At 43.1% G+C, this 19029-nt stretch overlaps 1 protein-coding gene across 1 annotated transcript in view; it reads right to left on the bottom strand.

Annotated features, from left to right (window-relative positions):
* The window catches only part of LOC141755003 (growth factor receptor-bound protein 10-like), a 64092-nt gene that overhangs the window by 39625 nt on the left and 5438 nt on the right, over positions 1–19029 (bottom strand). Inside the window, exons 3-4 of the mRNA XM_074614544.1 lie at positions 11932–12025; positions 105–360 (exon numbers count right to left, since the gene is read on the bottom strand). Coding sequence (XP_074470645.1) covers positions 105–360; positions 11932–12025 — 350 coding nt within the window. The remainder of the gene's footprint in view (positions 1–104; positions 361–11931; positions 12026–19029) is intronic.

Genomic DNA, 19029 nt, shown 5'->3' with positions numbered 1-19029 from the left:
ATGTTCTAATAGAAACCCCAAATACAAGTATGCACCTGAAAATAAACATAATAGGTCCTCTTTAATATAAAACAGAGAAATCGGGGCAGGTAATGAGTGTCTACCTGACGGCCTGGATGTGCATGGGCTGAGAGTGCCGCAGCCTCTCCATGGAGGGGGAGGAAGAGGGCAGGGGTGGGGTGTGACGACGGTGGGCCTGGCCGTGTCCCAGGTAGGCAGCGTGCATGTGGTGGTGGTGGTGGTGTGGAGCGGGCACGTGGCCGTTGTTCAGGAGCAGCGCCGTGTCTGCCTGCGTTGAGTACACACTCTCCATGGAGGAGTTCATGTCATTCACCAGCTGCTCCAGATCCACATCGTCGTCTGTGGAAGCAGGTAGGACGGTGGGATGGGAGAGGTGGAGACAGGTGGAAGAAGAAAAGTGAGTGACAGTAAAAGCTGCAGGACAGCACATATCCACTCGCCTCAGTGGGTACCAGAGTTTGAGAGATTATTTTGAAACCATCTACAACCAGCTGACAGTCATTAGAAATCATCCTTCATAGACTGTAGGGGTAACTCTCTCTGCAAATGAGTTAAACCTCCAGTAGGCAGAATATTTTTGGCATCATTGGGCAAAAATTCCATAATAATCTTTCAGCATATTGTAATTCAAGTGTTCTGAGAGAGACTTCTGCACCTCCTCATGGCTCTGTTTTCAGGCTTCAAAGAATCTAGACCATGACGAGAGACTTTGGCCAATCACAGGTTATTTCAGAGAAAGAGCGCTCCTATTGGCTGTTCATTCAACGGAGGCAGCTGTCAATCACTTGCGAACCCTGATCAAATGGTCAAACTAGGCAGCACTGATCAAATATGAATCAATATTCTGTTAATGTGACGCCTATTTCTCGATTAAAATGCTTTCAGAAACATCTTGTAGTGTACTTTTTAGCTGTAAAATGAGAAAGTTTGCTCCGGCTGGTGGGCGGTGCTTGGCATTTCCTCAACTGATCTCAACATGGCTGCCGGGTCACAAACTTTCTCCTTTTACACCTAAACAGTACACTACAAGATGTTTCTTAAGCCTTTAGGGACTTTATGGTCCCTAAAGAGTTACCTGTTCAACTTTGAACGCACAGCTCAGAATTCTGACCTTTTGTCCCACTCCTACTGTACATACTGAGTTAATGCCACAGCAGCATTCTGACTAGCACCTTTAATTAGTTATAATTTAACACGGTCAACAGTCAAAACATTGCCAGAAGCACATCGTGGCCCTGAACCATCGAGCACGAGACCAAAGAGAGAGAGAGAGAGAGAGAGCCTTGTTCTGAAGTTTCACTCCTCCTCGTGTTGGATTTCACTTTGGCTTGGATTTCTTCCAATGGCTGTGTAGTACACTAACCCACTAGCTCGCCATTGGTCAGATTATGTGAAACCTGTCATTCACGGGGCTGAGTTGTCTATCAAGCACTGGAAGTTGGAACCAACAGTCACCCACAGACTGAACCCACACCAGACCAAACCAGGGTGAAAGGTCTGTTCTCTTGCAGGACAGTCAACAAGGCAGTTGCCAGTCAGTTCTTTTCTTTTAACCTGTTACTAATTAACTGAAGGCAGTCAAAGATTAACACTTAAAGGAACAGTGTGTAGCATTTTGTGGGATCTATTATCAGAAATGGAATATAAAATTCATAACTATGTTTTCATTAGTGTATAATCACTTGAAACTAAGAATCGTCGTATTTTCGTTCCCTTAAAATGAGCTGTTTATGTCTACATAGGGAGCAGGTCCTCTTCACAGTCTGCCATGTTGCCATGTACAGTAGCATAGAACGGACAAACCAAACACTGGCTCTAGAGAGTGACATTCATGTTTTTATGATACCTGAAGGTAGGTTTGCCGCAGTAGTCATTGTTACCGGTGTTACATGGTGTTCGGGCATCCATCAATTACATTATTTGCTAACACTTGTCGTTATTCTTCTTTTTTTTTAATGGAAATAAAACCCATTTAGTTCATTTTTGTGTATCAGCGCCATGTTATCAATACATAATCGGATTTCACACACTGGACGAGAGACACTTGACAGATGATGGAGGAGGTTTTGGTGTCAAAGCAAATGCACCTATTTTGGCAAGATTTCAGATTAGAACGCTCTAAGGGAACCATAACGGTAATGAGTTTATCGTCGTGAGGAGGACGGAGTGGTCACAGCCGGTGTATGTAGAGCAGCGGCGTTGGGTAAAAACCTGAGGCCAGACACACAGCCATCCAACGGTAATAATCAAAGTAAGCGCGTCATCTTTCCTTGTAAAATGTCCGGTGTAATCGGTAACACCGGTGTTGTCACAAGTTTATTAACCGGTGGGAACATTTCCTCACCGTGACATCCCTACCTCAAAGCCACCGTAGTTTTCCGACACGCTTGTGAAACTGCGGTAACGTGAGCTGCAGAGTGCAGAATCGTGGTACCGCCTGCCGCCGTCTGACTTACGTTGCACCTAAAGTAGTGTTAGTATGGTAAGGATGGTCTCTGAGCGACGTGAACGGTGTTACCATGGTTTTGCCCTTGGCAGCTCACGTTACTGCAGTTTTAGTGAAAGAAGAGTCAGTTGGTTGCAATCTGCAACCGTGCCACTAGATGTCGCCAAATTCTACACACTGTACTTTTAATACTGCAAAATCAATTGCCCTTCAGGAAAGACTTGAACTTGCAGATTGCACTCATTATTTACCATTTCCCAGGCCTACAAAATGTATTTTCTAGGGCTGTCAAAGTTAACGCAATCATTGTTTTTAACACCACTAATTTCTTTAACGCATTAAAGCAACATGTGATTTTTAGGTTGTAGAGGCCTCAGTTTTAAAGCTAGAGTGAAGATACTGGTATCATATGAAACTAAAAAAGCTAAGGAATCCATTGGTACCAACTATGTCATACTAGCTTGTCGCGAAGGAGGCTAAATAACACTCAAATTTTACGCAAATTTTTGCGAGGAAAAACTGGCATGGCCATATTCAAAGCGGTCTCTTGACCTCTGACCTTAAGATATGTGAATGAAAATGGGTTCTATTGGTACCCACGAGTCTCCCCTTTACGTACATGCCCACTTTATGATAATAAACACATGCAGTTTGGGGCAAGTCATAGTCAAGTCAGCACACTGACACACTGACCGCTGTTGTTGCCTGTTGGGCTTGAGGTTGCATGCGATTAATCGCAATTAAATGTTTTAATCGATTGACAGCCCTCGTATTTTCTAACCTGCCTTTCTTACAAGCTAATGTGCATTGTCAGCTCGTGGGGAAAAGTGTACTAGCGGGATAGAAATCATTCTAATGAAGCCAGTTTTAGATCAAGGGCAGAATAAGTGCAAGAATGTCCATTAAATGTCCTCACAAGTGTGGTATGTCTCAATGTGTTTCTGTATGTGTGTGTCCAAAGCCCTTTGGTCCTATGTGCGTCCCACCCCGACACCACACACAGGATTCCTGACATTCCTGTAGGAAGAAATTACAGCACTCGGGGAACGTTCACCAGCCTCCTCATGGCATATGGTGGCCAAATGATCAGGACAAAGTAGGCCACCAAAATACACACACGTGCACACACACACACACACACACCATGTACGCTACGCAGTGTTGATGAGCATGTGCATGTAATTATACGGGACAATTAAAAGAAAAAGCACACATTGTACTGCATGTACACACGCACACAGTGAACATACACGCTGAGCCTACCGAGCGGAAAAAGAAGCTGCTGTACCAAAAACAGCAGGAGTCGGCCCGTCTGATCTCAGATCACAAAGAGGAATGCATGGCACACATACACACACACAGAATGGACAGTCTGGGACACAAGGTCATGTGATGCTGGGGTTCATAAGTGGGACACGGGTTGGGGGTGGGGACACACAGTTGGAAAAGAACAAGAGATCACATGAGGACAGCCAGAGATGGTTATTATGTAAAGCTGCAATATACTACAGGCCTTTTCCACAGCAGACGTTTTGACTAAACATAGTAGGAAAAGCACAGGTATGAATGAGTCAGCATGCATAATACTAGGAACAGAGACAGGTAAATGAATTTCAGCCATCGTGCATTTTATTACATACACCTGTGCTTTTCTTACTGCAACATGTCAAAGTGTCTTCCGAGATAAAGGCCTAATACACATTGATGGCCGCAGGTTGGGCTTAAAATTAGGGCTGGCAATCGATTCAGTTATTTAATCGGAATTGATCACATGATTGTCGATAGTTAATCGCAAATTAATCACACATTTTTATCTGTTCAAAATGTACCTTGAAGGGAGATTTGTCGAGTATTTAATACTCTTATCAACATGGGAGTGGCTAAATATGCTTGCTTTATGCAAATGTGTGTATATATTTATTATTTGAAATCATTTAACAACACAAAACGATGATAAATATTGTCCAGAAACCCTCACAGGTACTGCATTTAGCATAAAAATATATGCTCAAATCATAACATGGTAAACTGCAGCCCAACAGGCAACAACAGCTGTCAGTGTGTCAGTGTGCTGACTTGACTATGACTTGCCCCAAAACTGCATGTGATTATCATAAAGTGGGCATGTCTGTAAAGGGGAGAGTCGTGGGTACCCATAGAACCCATTTACATTCACATATCTTGAGGTCAGAGGTCGAGGGACCCCTTTGAAAATGGCCATGCCAGTTTTTCCTCACCAAAATGTAGCGTACGTTTTTATACAGATTGATGGTTCCCAGAGGATGAATCCAGATGTCTCTGGTGATCCCCTAACTTTTCATCTCTTCATCATCATCAGGTCAAAATTTCAATTTGCCCAATACTTTGGTTCATGACCTTATACCTGCAAAACTAAAGACATTTCCATCAGCTGTACTATGAGTTTAGTGCCAATTGACAAATGTCAGCATGCTAACATGCTAAGCTGAGACTGGAAATATCTTTTTGGGATTTGAAACAGCTTTTCAGTTTGAGATGGTCATAGCTGTCTAGTTTGATATTGCTCTGCGGGAGTTAAACATAAGCTCTAAGAGCATGGGAGGTAGTGAAGAAGCATTGGTTCATTTGTCACTGGCAAGTCTAGCTTTCTCTGGACAGACTACGAATTTCCAAATTCTCACTTTCTAAGCACAAACAAGATTTCCTTTTAGTGGTTACACTCAAAGCTGGTGTTGGCAACATTGAAGAAACCAGCAAGAGTAAGTACGATAGGTTTTTAAAGAATCCAACGAAAAAAAACGAGCCCAGTGTTTGCCAACTCTTTTCCAATGAAAGTAGTTAGCAGCACTAGCTTCAAATGGGACGGGCTGTCAGCAACGCTGTTGTTCCAAAATGATCATAAGCCGTGCTTCCTCTGCATTGTATGACTCTGCTCGACTCGACACCCTTTGGGTACCAGGTCCTTTTCTCTATGCCGTGTTTCCACTGCAGATAGTACCCTCTCTGTGTGGGCGAGATTCTCAGCTGATCGCCGTAGCGACGGAGCGTGAAACTGCTCTGGACTGGACACTTGCTCGCTGAATCATTTCAACGGCAACCAAACAGAGGATCTACACTTAGTCAATTGTACGACGTAGTGTACGGTGTAGTTTTGCAAGTTGTCATTTATTTATTTTTTTAAATCTGGGTCGAGTGAATTAAAAACTGCGGTCGCTATGGTCGGCATCTTATTTAAAAACGGCGGGTTTGTGCAGGATGTCCCATGTTGCACTAGTGACGATTCTCTCTGACCAATCAGTGGTCTGCAGTGTTTTAACTCCGCCTTCTAGTATCGGCTCAGCTTGCTTGGAACATCAGCCGAGGTGGTACCAAGAATGGAGCGGTTCTATTGGTACCATCCACAACTTTTGGTGATGGAAACGCGAAAACAACCGTTTTAATGTGTAACGAACTGAACTGGACTGCTTGGTGGAAACGTGCCAATAATGAACATAAACAACAAACAGTGTCGATTGTTAGTACTCACAGCTGTCCAGCTAGCAGCTTGTGGAAGACTCCGGTGATGCGCAATGAGTACACGGGCAGAGTGCAAGCAGGTAGACAGGTAGCCCGTCCAATCATTACACTCGGGCCAATGAATTGATTGGACGGGTTTATTACAGTCCTGCGACAGCCACAAATACCAGATTTTTTTCTTGTTTGTAGTCAGAGTATTTGATTTGTTGATTTCTATTGGGATGTAATGAGAATTTTAACAAATATAACAAAAAAGCCTTCCCAAATACATTACCAACCCTATCTTTAAAACCAACACTTCATCAAGGCAAAATATCCTCCATCATCTTAATTTTGGGGTATAGGAAGGTTTTCTCTCTTGTAGCACTCGTCTGTTGAAGCACCACATTGCGATTAAGGCTGATAAGCCGGCTGGAGTTTTACATAGAAATGTAGCCTTGTGCAGCTTTAAGAGGATAATGATGGTATCATTGGCATTCCTCTCCCTCCTCCCGTTGCTGGCTTGGCCCACACTGCACTGCTGGCTTCAGTTGAGGAAGCCAGAGGACATATAGCATGAAAATGTCTCCTCCTTCTCTTCTGCTAACTGCGACTTTGAATGTAGACGAACTGCTGCAGCACTCTGGTTAACATCGGACAACAAAAACCTACCATACAACCGTGGCCAATTCATTCCTGCAATATCCCAGAATACACTGAATGAGCGCTCTCGGTCCCTGGCCACGACAACCTGCAATCATCGATCTCTGACGGCAGTCTAGAGGTCAGAGAAGAGAGCTAGATGTTCAGGTTTTCAAGGGCAAAGTGCAATTGGCTTCCTTTATATGCAATAAAAATATTCAAGTTATATTTTGCCTAAAAATGCACTTTGGTACACTGCACAAGTGGTCAACAAATCATTTTATTGTCAGTGTAGTCACATTTTTGCATTGCAGGAAGCACGTGTTTTCCTTATGGACAATAAAGTGAAGTGAGGTCTCGGCTCTCAATCACCACACGTGGTGGTGTAAATGCGGGTGGGTAAAGTGAAAGAGTAATGCTTTTTACTCTTTAAAGAACAGTGTGTAACATTTAGGGGGATCTATTGGCAGAAATTATGTAAATACCTGGAAATAGAAGCTGAAATACTGATCTCTTGTCTCATATTCATCTTTTGATGTCACACCCAAATGTTTTCAGTGTACAGCAAAAAAAAAAAAGAATTGGCCACGCTGTTCCAATAGTTTTCGAGGGGACTGTACTTGGTACCAATGGGCTGTCTCCAATTCTGAAAAGTGAAGCCAAAGCGGAAGTGCATTAAATTTGCATTCTTTCTAATAACCAGCAGGGGGCGACTCATCTGGTTGCAAAAAGAAGTCTGATTGTATAGAAGTCTATGAGAAAATGAGCCTACTTCCCACTTGATTTATTACCTCAGTAAACATTGTAAACATGAGTTTATGGTCTCAATCGCCAGTTTCAAGACTTCTTCAATACAGCATGTTCATTTAGTAAATTATGGTCCCATTTAGAGTCAGCAGGGTATGCTTTTCGGCGAGGCTACCTTGCGATTGACAGGTCGCTACCACGGCGTTGTCCGGTGTGGGAGTTGTCCGAGTTTTTGTAATACAACTTTAACCCTTTGTGTGTGTTTTTCAGTTCATCAAAGTTAATACAAATTTGGTCGCCTAAATATGTCTTATTCAATGTTCAGTTGTACTTAGCTAAACCCTTTCGTGTCACTTCTGGTGAAAAAAAAACTTGAGATGACGAGGCCCAAAAACCAAGATGGCGACGGCCCAAATGCCAAACTCAAGGCTTCAAAACGGCAGTCCACAAACCAATAGGTGACGTCACGGTGACTATATGTCCACTTCTTATAAACAGTCTATGCTTGGCAAACGGTAGAAGTTTCAGTTGGTTGCAATCTGCAACCTCACCGCTACCGCAAAATCCTACACCATGCACCTTTAACAATCTTACTGAGATGCAAGATACCAAACTTTTAAGCCTTGAGCTATCTAACTAGCATGAGTCTGTATTCATACTGAGGAGCTCAATGAATTAACTGTACTGACATGAAACAGTGCAACTCTGGAGGAAATTGCACAAAACTAATAACAGGCCTCATAACAATAATTCTGAACAAAACATGATCTGGTACAACATACTGGCTGGCTTACATGCAGTCAACACCACGGTATGTATCAAGACACATGTCATCAGACCATCAAAAAGACAGGCCCAGCATAAATGAAGGGCATGTAACCTGAGCCTGGCATGATCTAAATATACAGCACGTCCATCAGTGAGGTTGATGTGATGTTTCTCTCTGGTGCAAAGTCAGAGTGAAACAGTAACTGGGTTATTTGACTCTTGCCCTTTCACTGAAGTCATCAATCAGTTTTTTTCTACAAAACATTATCAGGGAAACTTGATGATTGATGGCTACACTAAAAACTGCCTTGAAAACAATGAAGACACTTGACAGACTGCTGGTTATGTAACTATATGATGGTCTTTTCACATCTCATTCATTTATACAGATCAAATCTTGTATTTATATAACTGGTGTCTGCTCTATGTTGGACATAAAGTATTCAGTAAAGGAGTTATTTTTTTGCAAAACAACTCTTATAATCCTTGGCGCTGACGTTGCATGATGGAAGAACTAACTGCTGCTATTCAGTGATGCGTGTGATCAACATCAACCGAATATTTAGACGGCTGTACACAAACCTACAGTACATTGACTTTTGCAGAAAAGGACATTGTAAAATCTCGGTGTCCATGACTTTAAAGGGACAGTGTGAAACATTTTGGGGGATCTATTACCAGAAATGGAATATAATATTCATAACTATGTTTTCATTAGTTTATAATCACCTGAAACTAAGAATCGTTGTGTTTTCGTTAGCTTAGAATGAGTCCTTCATATCTACATAGGGAGCGGGTCCTCTTCACGGAGTCTGTCATGTTGCTCCGCCATGTTTCTACAGTAGCCCAGAATGGACAAACCAAACACTGGCTTCTAGAGAGAGCCTTTTGCGTTTTTTACATTACCTTAAGGCCACCGTAGCTCTCCTACATGCTTGTGAAACTGCGGTAACGTAAGCCACAGAGTGCAAAACCGTGGTAACGCCAGCCACCCACTGACTCATCCTGAAGTAGTGTTATTATGGTAAGGATGGCTTCTGAGTGAGGCGAACGGCGAACCACGGTCGGCAGCTCACGTTACCGCAGTCTTGGAAAGGGAGTAGTGAGCGGAGGGATACTCAGTTGGTTGCAATCTGAAACCACACCTGGAGATGCCGCCAAATCATACACACTGTCCCTTTAAAGGAGCAGTGTGTTTGGCAACATCTAGCGGCGAGGTTGCAGATTGTAACCAACTGAAACTTCTCCTGTGTGCCAAGTGTGTAGGAGAACTCAGCGGCTGACGCAAAAACATGAAAACGTGAAAACGGGAATGGCCCTCTCTAGAGCCAGTGTTTGGTTTGTCCGTTGTGGGCTACTGTGGAAACATGGCGGCCGGCTCCGTGAAGAGGACCCGCTCCGTATCTAGATATAAATGACTCATGCTAAGGTAAAAAAAACACAACGATTCATATTTTCACATGATTATACACTAAAGAAAACATACTTGTGAATATTATATTCCATTTCTACCAATAGATCCCCTTGAATGTTACACACTCTTCCTTTAAAGCTGAAGTAGGCGAGATTGGAGCAAATATGATTAAAAAAAGTTATTTTTATAAAACGGTCGCTATATTGTGACAGTAATAAATGAAACAGGTAACCTGAAAAAAAAAACATGTGCCTCTATGTCCTCCGGTGCTCCTAATGGCATCTGCAAGATTTCACAGACCGGAGGAAATTAACCAGTCAGAGCTGATCTGGGATCTGCTGTCCAGCTGCCGTCTATGAGAGCCGGCTGTCAATCACTCACGAACTCCGACCGAACGGTCAAACTAGGCAGCGCTGATCAAATATGAATCAATATTATGTTACGTTAATGCCTATTTCTGGCCTCAAATGTTTCCAGAAATATCTTGTATTGCACGGCTTAGCTGTAAAATGAGAAAGTTTGTAAACTGGCAGTCATGTTGAGATCTATTGAAGGAATGCCAAGCACCGCTCACATGACCAGAGCACAGCCAATAGGAACGCTCTCTCTCTGAAATGACCTGTGATTGGCCAAAGTCTTCCGTCACGGGCTAAATTTTTTAAAGCCTGGAAACAGAGCCATGAGGAGGTGCAGAAGTCTAGTTATCTCTCAGAACACTTGAATTACAATATGCTGAAAGGTTATTATGGAATTTTTGCCCAAAGATGCCAACAACATTCTGCCTACTGAAGCTTTAAGTAATACCATCAGCTATTGTTATGCTGTTAATATCATCAATTTGTGGTTTGATTCAGTGCAGTCTAGGAGTTATTTATGATAAGGATTGTATTTGACTTTTCCTTTTCCCCCTCAACCTAACTCATCAACTTCTACTGCAGTTAGTGCTTTTTCATTTCCCGTGATTACCTTTACAAAGACCACAAAGTGGATATGAAATTGCTGCAATAAATATTTTTTATGTGTAGGTGAAAAGAGTAATATTAGTGCAAAAGTTTGTTTTCCAGTTGTAAAAAAGGCGGAGCCCTCTAATCACTCTGGGATCGTCTGAGGTGTCACTGCCTGTATTCAAGTGTGAACCTGCACAGCTTCTACTATCTCCACCCCTGCCCCACAGACCTATGGCCTACTCACCATAAACTGACCTACAGGCCTATATAAAACACCCCATTCACGTGAAGACATATTTAATACTCTCACACAAGCATGATCACCACACATCAGCAGAGCAGACAATCCACTAAACCACCATGCCAAGTGAGGAAGAAAAAAAAAAAAAAAAAGGTCGGGGAGAGAGAATTTACAGCCTCTCCTCTCCACAACTTGGCTGCTTTCCAAAAAGGATTCCCACGATTTTCCACGATGGCTGAAGGGTTTGCTGGGAATATATTGGGAGCAGGCATATTGTGTGTGTGTGTAGAGGAGGAGGGGGGAGGAGGTGGGGGTTGTAGAAAAGTGCTGAGCACTGCTAAAAAAAAAAGGGGGAGGGAGGCACTTTAACACTCATCTATAACCTCTCCATCTGGAGAGCAGAGCCTGCAGTGATGAAGGGAGACAATGTCCTAGATTGAGATGGAGATAGAGGAGGAGAGAGGGGATTTCAAGGAACAGAGGAAGAACATTCAGTGGGCCAGCAAATGTGTTTTGGCTGTGGAGAGATCCCATAAAGAAAGGTATGAAAAAGGGAAATGAGTGAAATATGGATAGAGCTTTGTCATCCATCTTTTACAACATTAAAGGAACAGTGTGTAACATTTTGGGGGATATACTGTGTTAGCAGAAATGGAATATAATATTCATAACTATGTTTTCATTAGTGTATAATCACCTGAAACTAAGAATCGTTAGCTTAGAATGAGCCGTTTATATCTACATAGGGAGCGGGTCCTCTTCACAGAGTCCGCCATGTTGCTATGCCATGTTTTTACAGTAGCACAGAACGGACGAACCAAACACTGGCTCTACAGAAAGCCTTTCGTGTTTTTATGTTACCTGAAGGCCACCGTAGTTCTCCGTCATGCTTGTGAAACTGCGGTAACGTGAACCGCAGAGTGCAAAACCGTGGTACCAGCAGCCGCCATCTGACTTCCGTTGCTACTAATGTAGTGTTATTATGGTAGGCCTCTGAGCGAGGCAAACATTATCACCACGATTTTGCACTCTGCGGCTCACTTTAGCGCAGTCTTGGAAAGGGAGGAGTCAGCAGAAGGGTACTCAGTTGGTTGCAATCTGCAACCACAACACTAGATGCTGCCAAATCCGACACACTGTACCTTTAAGAGTAGATAAAGAGATTGGGGGATGATGATCATAGTTCAGAGTTTCTGATCTGACATAAATTGGATGAGGAGAGGAAAGTTACCATGGTGATGAGGCAAATTTTGATTGGCCGAGCGCTGAAAGCCTGGAACAATCAGCTCCTCGGGCCTGCGAGAGGAAGTGCGGTCCATGCTTTCCTGTAAAAAAAAAGGCAGAAAAAGGATTTTTGTTTTAAAAAAAAAAAGGCGAAGGCCATGCGGTAAAAAAACATGCAGTGGGTTTAACATGTCAGATATTTCAGTGAAGGGTAGGACAGCGTGTTATTTTCACAGAGTTCAGAAGGTCAGACAACGGGTGGGTTCATGCCTCTTCTCTCGAGGAACATCAAGCTTCAAGTTCAGAGACCAATGACACTTTGACCCTGTGACTTTATGACCTCTCTCTCTCTCTCTCTCTCTCTCTCTCTCTCTCTCTCTCTCATACTCCTTTCAAACTCTCACGTGAAACTTGCATCAGATTCTGATTTGTGCGTTTAACACCCCCCCACAAAAAAAAAAAAAGATTCAGATCAATCATTTTTAGAGCAAAAACATACCAGCTCAGGCACACTTATACAATCTCACACGTCTGGAGATGCACACACACACACACACACACACACACACTGCCAAGTTCCTCACACATTGTCTAATTTGAAGCAGCCTCGAGGCAAGAAAGCTGCAGAGGAGAAAGGGAGGGAAGAAAGCCAAACAAATTTTCAATCTTCCCTTTTTTCCAGGAAAAAGAAGAACGAGGAAGCATTGCTTCCAGGAACTTCTCGTGGCCAGAGGGTCATGCTGTGCATGTATGCACACACACACACACTCGCAGCTCCGCTTGGTGCTTCGAAAACATCCATAAATGCCTAGAGTAAGATTTATAGCTCTGAGAAGCAGCAGCCAAAAGCTTTCCAAGGAAGGCAACTTGGCTGCAGGGCCTGTGTGCTGACAAAGAAAGTCTGCAGGCTTCAGCTAGAGCTGACTAGAGATACAACAACTTGCTCACGAAACTCCCTCTGATATCTTACTCATCACGAAAGAGACATACAAGCCAACATGCAAACAACAATGAGCATTCCTCGAATCCACAGACATGTGGACTCCTGCTCAAATTTTCTTCTTAAAGGGACTGCATGTAACTTTTTTCAGGTATAAATTGTGTTTTATTGCAAACATGTGAACAGGTTGTAACCTAACCTAAAAAATGAGACCTTCTGCGACTTTCTGTGTTTCCTCTATCAGCCTGTAGACTGTTTTTAATATGAAGAACCTGGGCCGTTTTTTCCAGGAAATTCCAAAAGGATGTGACGTCATGCGCTCGCGATTGCCTTAGCCGTAGCTAACGTTCGGTTAGAAATAAGAGTCCACTAACGCCATCAATCAACCAAGCCCCACCACAACTGAGACTCCAACATAAATTCCACGGACGCACAAAAATGACAAAGTCTCGCGAGTTGGTTAATATTTGGCATTGACCTTGAATGGTTAAAGGTGCTAAATACGGGATTGGGAGCATTTCTATTGCCTCGCAACGGCTCTCAACATGGCGACGGAAATATTAGTGAAGTGCAGATAATGGCGAAAGTGCTGACAGAGCTAATGGTATGTACCTGAGGGAGAACCGGAGGGTGGGCGCTACGCTTTCGCGATGACGCCATCGGTCGGGATGGTTTTATCAGCTTTAACCGTTGTATGAGAGCGGTGCAGAGCAACAGCCGTGAGCCAGCCAGTGGGGCACGATCACTTGTATGAACATGCACTTAAAGCATGCGCGGCTGACCCGGAGATGTCAACTAAGCGAGGAGAAGCTTGGATTACAACACACGACTTCATTCACTCATTATATAGCAAATAGTTGTTTGATGCTCTGGATATAATATTTAGCACCTTTAAGTTTAGGCATCGACCTCAAATGGTCAGGGTTGGGATAGGTCGTCGGTCAGCGAGTCTTACGAAAGTTTTCGCACATTTTTGCAACTATGGGATTCCTTCTAGACACAACCGTGTTATAGATCTTGTCATCTAACTCTTGGCAAGAAAGCGAAAGCGTATATGCCAAAGTATCTTACAGTCCTTTAAGACACCAGATTTGGTATGTCAGGCTGTATAATGGGGAAATCAGGATACAATGATGCAAAGCCATACTTCTACTAAATGTAATGCTGCAGCCATAAAGATACAGCATGCTGATAACTAAATACATGAATGAAGATGCAAGAATTATATAGCTACAGTGAAGAGTTGGGACAAGCACATAGAGAATTTATATGTTTTTGCTTTCTAAATATTAACAAACTTAAGGACAAATCAAGAGTTTAATAGGTTAAAGAGGACATATTATGCTCATTTTGAGGTGCACACTTGTATTTTGGGGTTTCTAATGGAACACGTTTACATGCTTTACTGGTCAACCGAACCAAACTCTTCGGACTCTGCTCTAGCTCCGCTCTAACTAACTTTGTTTGAGGGCGTGCCAAACTAGCTGCTAGGCAGGTATTATGCAAATGTCTTACTTGGTGACATCACCGTGTTACGGAAGAAAAGGCGGGACTTCAATCAAGGCAGTTCAGGAGCAGTGTTTCTGAGGGGGAGGGTAACTCCCTTTGGCGTGGACTTTGGGCTTTGTAACTTTGCAGACCTTTTACATGCACAGTACAATAGGTCCTCTTTAAATTTAGTTTCTGGTAAGCATTACAGCCATAAGACATGTGTGTCTGTCATTCTTCTTTCAGCACTATCAGCCTGCGTTCTCCTGGACATTAGATTGTAATTGTGTACACTGTGTGGAGTTGGAGGCGGGACATTGTCCTGGATCTAGGAAGAGATATCAGTAGCAGCAGTGTTAATATATAGCTACAAGTAAACCCAGGGCAAGTCCCCTCCCCTCAGCAGTACTCGTGCAGTAAAAGTGTCAACTTTAACGGCTACATTCCCCATAAAAACTGCATTGTGAACTCCCAGTAATGCACTTTCTCTGACTCTATAGTCTGAAGAGATAGTGTACTGATGCGACCTCAATGGTAAACTAGGTCCCCAAGTGACAGGAACTGATCTTGGCAAAGACTTATTAAACATATCTGGATGGAATATTCTGGTGGATTGACTACAGTTTGTGCTAATACCAGTGGGCAACTCCAGGTTTGAAAAGTGAAAAGTGACTTGCATTATTTCTAACAGCCAGCAGGGGGCGACTCCTCTGGTTGCAAAAAGAAGTCTGATTGTATAGAAGTCTATGAGAAAAATGAGCCTACTTCTCACTTGATTTATTACCTCAGTAAACATTGTAAATATGAGTTTATTGTCTCAATCTTTAGTTTCAAGTCTTCTTCAATACAGCATGATGTTCATTTAGTAAATGATGGTCCCATTTAGAGTCAAATAGACCATAAAGCAGGGGATGCTTTAGGGCGTGGCTACCTTGTGATTGACAGGTCGCTACCACGGCGTTGTCCGGCCTGGGAGTTTTTCCGTGTTTTCGTCTCAGAACTTTAACCCTTTCACAGTGTGTTTTCAGTACATGAAAGTTAATTATAACCTTTTTGGTCACCGGAAAATTTCGTATTCAGAGTTTGGTTGTATATTTGGTGCCTTCAAATGAAACTTGTAAGCTTGTATTTACAACACGGGAAGTCGTGTACATAATATGGTTGGCGTTCAAGGGGATAAGTTGTGAGAAAACCGCTGCTAAGCAATGGAAATATTTACGTTAATGTTGGCGTCTAGAAGCCACAGAGGCTAACAATTTAGCCATCTAGCAAGTGGGTAACATAATGCAAAGACATAATGACAGAGGACAAAGATGAGGCCGTTGGGAATATAAACATTTTCCTCAGACCTATTATAAAATTATGAAGAAAAACATATAAAATTACAATATATCAACTTATTCTGCACCAAAAAATGTACTTCCATGGCCTCCGCCATTTCTGACAACGTCAACAAACCCGTCACAACTCGTAAACTTTCAGAAACTTCCCACTTACGAGATCTTGAATACCGCAAGAGGGGGGCGTTCATATGGACTCTTCTCATGAACACGGTAAACACGACCCCATTTGAAGGCACCATTAACTCCACCCTCTTGCGTCACTTCCGGTTGCAAAAAACTAAGATGGCGACGGACAAAATGCAAAACTCAAGGCTTCAAAACAGCAGTCCACAAATCAATGGGTGACGTCACGGTGACAACATCCACTTCTTATATACAGTCCATGGCTAAAAACATCTCTGAACAGTTCCTTACAAATCTTAAAAACCTGAACAGTTCAATGAACAGCGTAAAAGTGCGAAGAAAGAAAGTTGCTGGCTTTGAACGATATTGTCTCTTCCTGCTTGCTTTGACTCTCTGTCCTGCTGAAATTAAAGAGTCATCTCCTGTGATTTTCTTGGATTTCAGTGAGTTATTTCTTGTCTTAAAGATACATTTATTTGGACGAATGTTATGGCTCTTTCTTGGAGTCAGCAGAACTTCGAGCTTCGATCATGAAAAAACGTCTCCCCTTTCACTCTATAGCCCACAGCATTAACATCTAGGCATTTCAACATACTTTCTGTACTATATATATATATAAACATACAGTATATTACAGTTCCTCGAAAGCACAACCGCAAGACTGAGCGTGCCCGTAGCCGCTGAACTTTCAGAACTTTAAGAAAAACAGAACAGACACGTTCAGGACTGTTGACAAAAATACTGACGTGAGGATCCATTGAACGGTTAAAGTCATAACTCCGCTGAGCTTCGAGTCTGTGGGCTGTGGTTTCTTAGTTCTCTGCAGTTCTTGTGTATGCACATGAACAAATACACACTCATATACATGTATATACTGTATATAAGGAGATGGGACGGAAAAGAGAGAAAGAGTTGCTGGCTGCTTCCTCTGAGACATCTCTGGCACAGATCCAAAGTTCTCACTAAGATAGACACACGCACACACACACACACACACACACACACACACACACACACTTTGGAGACAGGGCTGGAACGCTGCCCAGATTCCCAAACATGCCCGGCGTTATGTATAACGTTATGTAAGTATGCAGAGAAGAGGGCTCATTTGCTCCTTATCTATACACACCAAACCTACAGTGACTGCCTACAGAGAGACTCCATGGGGTATATGTGTGTGTGTGTGTGTGTGTGTGTGTGTGTGTGTGTGTGTGTGTATGTGTGTGTGTGCCATGCTGTGTCACGTCAACTGGGAAGCTTTACATAACACACACAGCAGTGTTGTAACCCACTTCTCTCCCTCTAACTATCAAACTCAGTTTTTTCTCCGCTAGATGCAGGGTGGAGGAATGTTGTTTTCTATGGGGATTCAATTCACTATTCACTGCAGTCTTACTGGTGCAAAACCCTTTCCTGGAAGCTAACGTGAACCAATCCAACTTCATGTCAGCTCAACGGGGGCTGAGCGGTCCCACGGTTCGGGTTAGCAGGGAGCTGCATTTTTGTACCTCCACTAAGAGGAATAAGGCAGCTGAGGATACGTCACCTCCGTCGTCCCATTGGTCCCAGTAAGACGTCATGCCATCAATCCCCATGCTCTCAGGCCTGTCGCACACAATAAAGCCCGCAGCTTGTTATTGTTGTTTGTTTGGCGCTCTATTTATAGACCTCCACGATGCTCTTTAGCCAAATTCTTTAGGTTACTGGAGGGTTGGAGTGGAGAAAATCCGAGCTGAGAAACAAAGGGCTCATTCTGCAGGAGTTCGACAGTGGAAGTGGGTCTGTTGTGCTGCACGGATGCCATATTTCACCTAACTAGGCCAGGAGTCATTCACTGTGAAGCAAGTAGACTCACAGAGCCACTGTAAACATGTTGATAATAATAATAAAAATAATAATAAACTTATTTATATAGCACAATTTATGTATAAATGCAATAGATAGTGCTTAAAGGAGCAGTGTGTAAGATCTAGCGGTATCTAGCGGTGAGGTTGCAGATTACAACTTCTCCCGTGTGCCAAACGTGTAGAAGAACTACGTTGTCTGACGCGAAAACGCGAATGTCCCTCTCTAGAACCAGTTGTTGTAAGAGTAGAGTGCTTAGTGTGTGTGTAAGTGGGAAGTGAGTGGTGAAGCAAGAGAGAAAGAGAGCGGCGGCAACAGCAGCGAGTAACGTTATTGACTCCAGCCCAAGCAGGAAAAGCTGACAGTGTTTGGTTTGTCCGTTCTGTCATCATTTGAGCTTACAGAGATATATAGGTGGGTATCATCTGCATAATTACGGAAATTGATGTTGCCATTTCTAATAATATTTCCAAGTGTCAACCGATGTTTGGTCTGCTGAGAGCCAGGGCCGGTTGGAGGCAAAAGAGACAGTGGAAGGTGGGAGCGTCCCTCCAGTAGAGGGAACACCTGCATGTCCAGGATGTTAAACCTGTTGACCAGCGGGAGGTCCCGAGGTGGAGGAGGGGGAGACGAGCACTATGCACTGTGTTCACCCTTGCGGTTAGGGTCCGAAATTGACACCCGCCAAGCGCCAAATGCGGGTAGATTTTCCGTTTGACGAGTAAATCTCAGACAGCTATCCGCCACACTGGCTGGTATACGTTTGTATCAAAATAGTCATGTAATAAAAACTATGCTCGGTTACACTGAGTCTGCTTCTGTCCTCTGCTCTCTTTGTCGGAGTTTGACACACACACACGCAGTGTGCTTAACGTTAGCGAGCATGCGGAGATATAATTTCAGTAGAGGTAATGTTCATTTAGTAAATTATGGTACCATTTAGAGTCAGATAGACCATAAAGCAGGGTATGCTTTAGGGCGTGGCTACCTTGGCTAATTGACAGGTCGCTACCACGGCATTGTCCAGTCTGGGAGTTGTCCGTGTTTTCGCTTTAGAATTTTAACCCTTTCACAGTGTGTTTTCAGTTCATGAAAGTTAATTGTGACAATTTGGTTGCCTAAAAATTTCTTATTCAGCGTTCGGTTTTACTTAGCCCCACCCTCTCGTAACACTTCTGGTTCCAAAAAAACAAGATGGCGACAGCCAAAAGGCTTCAAAACGGCAGTCCACAAAACAATGGGTGACGTCATGGTGACTATGTCCACTTCTTATATACAGTCTATGTTATTTACATTATTATTACCCTAAGCCAGTGGTTCTCAAACTTTTTCTGTTATTCCCCCCTTCAAAAGCCGAAAAGAATCC

Source organism: Sebastes fasciatus, chromosome 17 (assembly GCF_043250625.1).
Source record: "Sebastes fasciatus isolate fSebFas1 chromosome 17, fSebFas1.pri, whole genome shotgun sequence".
Taxonomy (NCBI): domain Eukaryota; kingdom Metazoa; phylum Chordata; class Actinopteri; order Perciformes; family Sebastidae; genus Sebastes; species Sebastes fasciatus.
Note: the sequence above shows the minus strand (reverse complement) of the source record. Positions and strands in the feature narration are given on the sequence as shown.